At 34.9% G+C, this 8,148-nt stretch overlaps 2 protein-coding genes across 3 annotated transcripts; one reads left to right on the top strand and one right to left on the bottom strand.

Annotated features, from left to right (window-relative positions):
- Positions 1 to 794: 794 nt before the first annotated feature.
- LOC106774111 (UPF0481 protein At3g47200) lies at positions 795 to 3,552 on the top strand. Of its 2 annotated transcripts, none has more exons than XM_022785878.1 (2): positions 795 to 1,126; positions 2,014 to 3,552. In XM_022785878.1, exon 2 carries the CDS (start codon positions 2,068 to 2,070, stop codon positions 3,400 to 3,402), a length of 1,335 nt encoding a protein of 444 aa, XP_022641599.1. In that variant the 5' UTR covers positions 795 to 1,126; positions 2,014 to 2,067; the 3' UTR covers positions 3,403 to 3,552. The 2 variants fall into 2 exon arrangements, with proteins under 2 accessions (XP_022641599.1, XP_014516444.1); XM_014660958.2 differs by having other exon boundaries at positions 796 to 1,126; positions 2,048 to 3,552.
- A 220-nt stretch (positions 3,553 to 3,772) lies between these two features.
- On the bottom strand, positions 3,773 to 6,839 carry LOC106774110 (obtusifoliol 14-alpha demethylase). Its single transcript, XM_014660957.2, has 2 exons — positions 6,110 to 6,839; positions 3,773 to 5,007 (listed from the first exon to the last, which is right to left on the bottom strand). The coding sequence occupies exons 1-2, from the start codon at positions 6,569 to 6,571 to the stop codon at positions 4,006 to 4,008; spliced, it is 1,464 nt and encodes a 487-aa protein (XP_014516443.1). The 5' UTR covers positions 6,572 to 6,839; the 3' UTR covers positions 3,773 to 4,005.
- Between the last annotated feature and the right edge of the window lie 1,309 nt (positions 6,840 to 8,148).

The following is an 8,148-nucleotide window of genomic DNA, read 5'->3' as shown; positions in this document are numbered from 1 at the left end:
AATTTACGATATTAAGTTAACATAGTTAATTTTATAAAAAATAACAAATTACATCACACTTTTTAGATTGAGTATTGAAAAAGAATAATAATACTTTGATAACAATTTTTAACAATATTTTAACATTATCTAGATTCAAAATTATTTTACAATCAATAATAATAATCATAAATATCATGAACTAATTATAATACATAAATAATATTAAAATATTATAAAAACAATATTATCAAAATATTATTATTCATTAAAAAAAATCAATTAATATTGGACTATCCGACAATTCTATCCCAAATATATTTGATGTCATGAATGGTCATTGATTAATAGAAATTAGGTTGAAGAGGATATGACGTTGACATGAAGGTAGGGTAAAATGTTTCACCTATATTTTGTTATAAATTAAAAAATGTGTATATAACTGCTTCTTTCAAATAAAACAATTTTTTAGTAAGAGATTAAAAATTCAAGTGTACACTACATAGACCTTTTCTAAATTAGAAAAAAAAAATTCTAATTTTGTTTAACCATTTTTTTTTCATTTTAAAAGACTATTTTTTCAAAAAAGAAAATTGAGAGATCTAAAAATTATCTTAAATTGAAGTGACTACACTAATTAATTAAAAAGTTCTTTTGTTTTGAAAATACTGCAAGATAGAAAGTTTAATGATACTGAAAAAGCAGAAGCAAACACATTATTGCTCACCTACCCAAGTGTTATAAAACTCAACCAGTGCAGCAAAAAACAAAGAAATGAAAATCTGAGCTACCAATATGTTCATGCAGTTAATTTCTTGCTCCTTCAATATCTCCATTGAATAATTGATCATTGAATTACTATTTATCATAACCTGACAAAGTTGTACAAATAGTACAAATTTCATGAATGTAAAACTATTTCCAGCCTTCCAATAATTCATTTTATCATCAAAACTGTTCTAGTCTAGAATTTATCTTTTCCTTTGGCACTGTATTTGCTTTGACTAGTTGATTTTTCACTTACTATATCTACAAAGCACACCAAAAGTTCAAGAACAAACCAGAAAGAGACTGAGAAAAGAGAGAGTTCAGAAGTGAAGATCCAGGAGCTTGGAACCGAGAAATTGTTAAGGAAACAGTCTTTCAGGTTCATACATTGTGCATTAATTAACACTAGTTTGTGATAACCTACTAATGATCTTAAAATCGTTGTAGCAGTTAATTTTTTTCAATCATTAATTCTGGTTTAGGCCATTATTTATGAAGTCATCAGTTTTTCACTCTATAACTGTCATGATCTTTTGTCTAGAATCTATTTTCTATGCTCTTCACACCATCTTTTTCATTTCTACTTCTGGTTTTTCATTTTGGTTTTGTTGCTTATTTGTTTGAGATGTTGTAAATGTCACTTTACAAGTGATTCTCTTTCCCTGTGTGTTCTAGTGCTTCTTCTGTTTGCAGTTGATATTTAAAAATTCTAACTTTATCTTATACAAAGCAAGAATGCTTTTAGCCAAAGGGGAAAAGCCATTTGTTTGCTGAAAAATATCTTCACTTTATGTCTGTACATGAAGATGGATGGATCCTTTGTGTATCTGTGGAATCTGACCTTTTCTTTTTCAAAGTCAGTTATCTTATTTTGAAGAGGCACATCTGCAGTGTATATGTCTTTTTACTGCTTTGTATTAAATACATCTTTATTATACTTGAGAGTATGGATTTGCATATTTATTCCCCAAGAATAGTAAATATTGGTTTGCCTTTAACATGATTCATTTCTCATGAAAATAGGTCATTTGTAGGATTTTTGATGTTCATGTCTCTACATAGCAAGAGTACTACTTAAGAAAGAAATTTGGTCATTTTTTAGAAGTTTTGAAAAGGTAAACAGTAGAAATCCAAACTATGAACCCTATTTAGCTTGGAATCCAAAACTTAGCTGAGTTTTTGATATTATCTCTCTGCTGAGCCTTCAAAATGCAATGATGTTGATATATTAAAAGATTTTTTAATATATTTTGAAAATGAAAACAGGATTTGTCTGATGGCTGGTATGTTTGCTGAACAGGACCAGAAAAAAGAGGTCTCATGGAGACTTCTATTGAACATCACATCCAACACATAATTAACATCCCAGAAGTGATGGAGCCTGCACTGTGGCCAGAATGTTGTATCTACAAGGTACCAACTAGTCTTTTGAAGGTGAAAGTGGTGGCCTACACTCCTCTGTTGGTCTCAATTGGCCCTGTCCACCATAAGAATGCTGAACTAGAGGAAATGCATGAGCAGAAACAAAGATATTTTCATTTCTTTTGGGCACGCCTAAGCCAAATGAGCAAGCTTGATTTGCTGCAGTACAAAGCCTTACTTGAATTAGAAGAGAAAAACCTACGCCGTTGTTACCAAAAGAAATTCCCTGATATCAGCAAGGAGCAATTTGTGGAGATAATGTTGTTGGATGCTGTGTTCATCATGGAGCTGTTTCTGAGACAATCAAGAAAATGGGAACACAAGGAGGACTATCTAATAACTCAAGGTTGTATTGGAAAAAGTATCCAGTGTGACTTGATGCTGCTTGAGAACCAGCTTCCAATGATTGTGTTGGAAAAACTATATGATAATGTTGTCCCAAGCAATGTCAAAAGCCACGGTAGATTTATTAACCTTGCTCATGAGTACTTTGGATCTTATTATCCTCATGAACAATCTTCAGAAAACAAGTTCGAGCTAAGAAAGTGGGAGAAATCACTGCATTTCACTGATCTAATTCGAAATTCCTATCTACCTAAGAACCTGAGCATTCAGAAAAACTATAATCATAAGGAGTGTGTACTAAGGACTGCAACAAAGTTGAATGAGGCTGGGATAAGCTTTGACATGGTTCAAGACAGATCCTTACTTGATCTCAAGTTTGAGAAGAAACGATTCTTCAGCTGGTTTCTTTGCTTGGGTTGTTTGCCATGCTGCAAGTTGTTCAAAGCTCGGTTTCAGATCCCCCAGTTGAAAGTAGACCACACAACAGAGTGTGTTCTGAGGAACCTAATAGCATTTGAGCAGTGTCACTATCCTGAAAAACCTTACATCTGCAACTATGTTTCTCTGATTGACTCTCTTATTCACACCAAAGATGATGCAGAGTTGCTGGTTGAGAAAGAAATTATTGTCCATGAACTGGGAAGTGATCAAGAACTGGCAAATTTGGTTAATGATCTTTGCAAACATGTGGTGACAAATTCAACATGCTACCACCAGATCATGGAAGATGTTAATGAACACTACAACAATGATTGGAAATGGGCAATGGGTACATTGAGGTGGGTTTACTTCAGAGACCCATGGAGAAGCAGTTCTACTATAGTGGGGGTTGCTGTCCTAATATTCACTGCCTTCAACTTCTACCGTGTTACTGATCTACTCTTTTAGTAAATTGAGAATTATATTGATGGAATCACCTTTTCTGTATTACATCATCGTCCATGATTGCACACTAACTGTTACATTTTCTATTTTCTCGTAAAAAAGTGGCTTGTTTATTATCAAACATATGAATTGATAACTAATAGCAGTTTCACATCCTTAACTCTAGGAGAGGGGTTAAAATGAGTCTGTATCCTTTAAAATAAGGCTAGTTTGGTTGGTTGATAGTTATGAATCTAAGAAATAAGAACATACACGTCAAAATTGTTTAGGGGGAGAAAGATTCCCCCAGCTTTTAAATGGATCCAATTTGATCAAATTTCATAAAGTGAGGAAGTTTGATCAGAATATTTCAGGATGGTACAGCGCCAAAATATCCCATGCAGCATTTTAGTTCAACCATTTCACTTGAACCCAAGAAACTAGTAGCCTCCAATACACAAACCAAAACAAGTTACAATCACTTATCACATAACAAAATAAAATCAAAATCAAAGATTCTAGATATCCATTGCCAAAATAGACAGTGAACTTGGACAGAAGCGGAACCAGGAAAGACTAACAGTAACTGCTTACAATAAAATCATCCATGAAAATGAAACATTAGTCCTATTGATTGACTGAAAGCACCTTCCGCTTATATCGGACCATCACTTTTCCCTTAACTCCCACAACCATGGCATTCCAGTCTATCTCAGGAAAAGGTGACACCAACTCCAGTTCAAAGTTTCTCAGCAGATGAGTCCATATTGCTTTAATCTGCAGATATGCAAATGGCTCCCCAAGGCATCCATGTCTACCCCCTCCAAACGAAATGTACGAGAATGCACCTGCCACCTTGTCCTCTTCCCTCCCGACAGAAAATCGGTCAGGATCATACCTGTCAGGGTCCTTGAAAATGTGACCTAGCCTGTTAGCAAAAGCAGGTGATGTAGCAATTATATGGCCTTTGGGAATGTCATACTCTTTCCCCTCTCGTGTTGTGACACTGAAATCACTGTGAGAGCTTCTCAGCAGCATGATCAGAGGAGGGTGGAGTCTCAAGGCTTCTTTGATGCACCTATACAACACATCCATTTCAGCCAAAACATCATGATCAACTCTGTCCCCATGCTTTTCCATCAACTGCTTTTGCTCCTCCTGCACAGCTGAAAGGTACTGGTTGTTACACAGCAGATATGCACCAGTCCAAGTGGAGGTAATTGAACTTGTGTGTTGACCAGCAAAAAGAGCAGCAATGAGGAGTCCAGTCACTTCAGCTTCAGTTGTTGGGCGACCATCTTTGTATTTTGAGTCGATGAAGCACTGCAGCATGTCATCTTCTGATTTGCTGGCACTCTTGCGAGAAGCTATGATAGTAGCAAAGATATTAGCTAGCTTCTTGCGTGCCTGATCACGGCGTTTGTGAGCTGGGATAGGCAGGTATGGGAAGAGCACACTGATTGGAAGCATCCCATTATCAAGATCATGGAACAGTGCAGAGACATCATCAAAGAGCTTGTCCCGAACTTCACGTCCCAAGAGACATCTACTGGCTGTCAAGATAATAAGATGCTCAAGCTCATACTTCAAATCAACCTCACCACTTGGTCCCCACTTTGAGAAATAGTCCTGCAAATTGAGTTTGTTTTGGGATAGAACACTCTTCAATATCCAATTGTTAAACAGCCAAGAAAAATTACAAGGTAGGAGTTTAATGTTAACAAACAACATAATGAGACAATGAAAACTGTCAGGTTTGATGCCATTTCACCATAGTGAAGTCCAAATGAAAATGAAGAGCTTCTCCAGTTTATTATCAGAATGAACTCAAGTAGTATGAAGCTTTGTTGACAATTCAATGGTCCATTCTCGTGTGGAAAAAAAAAAGGTATGCACATACGTTATAAATAACGAAATCGTTAAATTTTACTACATATTCTTGTAAGATTTATATTGCCACTCTTTTCACTCTAGTCCAAAACCACCTTGTATCAGATCCTATCGAGTTGGATAAGGCTGTTCAGTTAGCTATTCTAGCAATAAAGCTGGAATACGCAACGCCCTGCAGAACACACTGATCATGACAGGTGTTGCCATTGACCACCAAATCGTTGAATTGAATGCCCAAACATGTAATACATTAAGTAACAACAAAAAAGGGTCAATTGAAGAACAAAAGCCAATAACAAAAGCAAGGTATCTAAGCCTATCAGCCTCACAACCGGAAAATTTCTAAGGGGATGACAATTTTTTTCCCAGTCCCCCAATCCATCATTACTCCCCATAAAAATCAAAGAAAACAAAAGGGTTAATTGTCTTCATCATCAAAGTAAAATTTACAATAAAGGGCTTTTGTTCCTAAATTTTAAAACATCGCTTTTGGTCTTTGAATTTTGTAAATATCCAAAATCAATCCAACCCTTCAGGTGTCGAATTTTGACATAGTGTAGACCGAGGGATGAAAGCTTGGGCATCTAGAGAACCATGGAGGAAGAGTGGAGGTTTTCAAAAGTGGGGATTTGAACATTAAGTGCGAAAATGAAAAACCAAAATTGTGAAATTTAAATCCAAAAATAAAATAGCCCAACAAATTCCCGATTGCAATGATTAAATCCAAGAACAGAGAACGATTACCCATCAAAGTGAGAAACCACTATACTAGATCAATCACCAACAACAAAAGAAAAGAACCAAACAAACACCAACATGAATAGCACCAACACAAGCATACCTCTGCTTCTGCAACCATCTGATTGACATAGCTCTTGAGCTTGTTGACCCTAAGAGCCTCAGTGAAGAACCTGAACTGTTCCTGTCTCACAGAGTAGTCAACATCAAAGACCACCCCAGGTCCAAAAGTTGGCACATTGAATTGGTACACCTCTTGCTGGCTGAGATCAGTCTCTGGAGCCTTGAAGAAGTGTGCGGAGACCTCAGGGCCAATGAGGAAGGTGATGTTCTTGTGGAAGAGTTTGAGGGTGAAGACACCCCCAAGCTTAGGGTACTCCTCACGGAGCATAAAGATTGGACCTTTGAGGAAACGGACAAGCCCTCCAATCAAGGGCCACCCCTTCACAACTGGGGGTACCCTCTTCCTGGATTTGGGCACTATGAAGGCTGAAATGAGTTTTGCCACAAGGATTGTGGCAACCAGGAGTAGGCCGGTACTCAAAAACCTGCTATCAATCTCCATGGTTGTTGTGTGTGATGTGAATTGAGGAGTGAAAGGATTGAAAAAGAATGTGACTAGATTTGATGTGTATTTGGATATTGACAAGTACAATTGTTGGTGATGACACCAATGTCTAAGAAAATCACAGATCCAGTGACATGGGTAGATCTGTGTAATGTGTGTGTGTGTGTGGCCACTAAGGAGTGTGAGAGTTCAACTGCAAATTTATAGGGTGAGATTGGCTTAGCTGGGCTCACAGTAATCACAGGGTTTGGAAGATGAAACTGTGGGTTAGGCTTTGGAAGTATATGACAAACATGCATTCACGGACCGAATATTTAGGGCTAAATTTTTATGAGTTTAAGGGGCAATTGGCTCTAATGGGGGAGAAAAAAAAGTTATATGCTTTGGAATTTGTTTAATTTGTACATCAAAAATAGAAAATAACTAGGGTTAAATCTTCTATTAATACCATTTTGTTTATGTGTTTCTTTTGACTGTTCAGAAGGCATTTGAATCGTCTAAGGATGTATCTGTGAAATGTAGGGTGTCCCGACAATTTTTGACATAAGATGTTTGAAAATTTCCTTTTATTTATGTGGTTGAGGGTGATCCTCAAAAATCAAAATTTGTGTTGATACAAGTAAAAATTTTACTCTTATTTTCTGTATCAAATACTACGTATTAAATAAATGTAAAGTATATCATGATATTACATTTTAGTGTATTCTTTAATTATTTTAATTTAATGACAATGATTGTTGCATTTATGAAAGTAAGTAATGTTATAAGTGTGTATATTATGGAAATAGACCAACGATGTTTAATGTGCATGTGATATTTTAAATATATGTGCATGTGAGAGATATGTAATGTTATAATGGTACATGCGTGGGTGAGAAAACCAGTTGATTTTGAGTGTGTGCACGTGTAACGTGTACGTGTCTGAGAGAAAATAAATGTTGTTTGTTTTTGTGTATTCATTGTCTCTCTGTCTGAATGTTAAACATGGTTTAATGTTAGTAGGTGCTATGACGAGAAACATAATGTTTAAGTGTATTCGTGTAAGGTAATACATCTAATATCATAATATTAAATATTAAATATTTTTTTTAAATCATTTGTTGAAAATAGGAGAATTTTGGTTATTAAAAAAAAATAATGATATTTATTCAATATTTTTTAACAACATTTGAACATTGATTATGTGTCAATGTGTGATTGGTCAAAAATTACTCCACAATCAATAATAATAATCATAAACATTATTGTGGAGTAATTTTTGACCAATAACACATTGACACGTAATCAATATTCAAATGTTGTAAAAGAAATATTGTCTAAATATCATTATCTTAAAAAAAACCTGATAAATTGACACGTCTACTTAACAATCACATTCAAATGACATAATATATTTCAATTTTCTCTTTTAAAACTATCCTTTTTACTTTTAATAAATATTTAAAATATAAAAGACTCATTGTGTCACTTGAATGTAAAAGTGTAAAAGTATGTTTTGGTTAAAAAAAAAAATTAACTTTTTATATTTATAGAGAAATAAAAATTGAAGGGTAAAATAGTGAATGTAAAATGTG

The sequence above is a fragment of the Vigna radiata genome, chromosome 9 (genome assembly GCF_000741045.1).
Source record: "Vigna radiata var. radiata cultivar VC1973A chromosome 9, Vradiata_ver6, whole genome shotgun sequence".
In the NCBI taxonomy this organism is placed as follows: Eukaryota; Viridiplantae; Streptophyta; class Magnoliopsida; order Fabales; family Fabaceae; genus Vigna; species Vigna radiata.
This window is presented reverse-complemented; position numbering and strand designations above follow the sequence as displayed.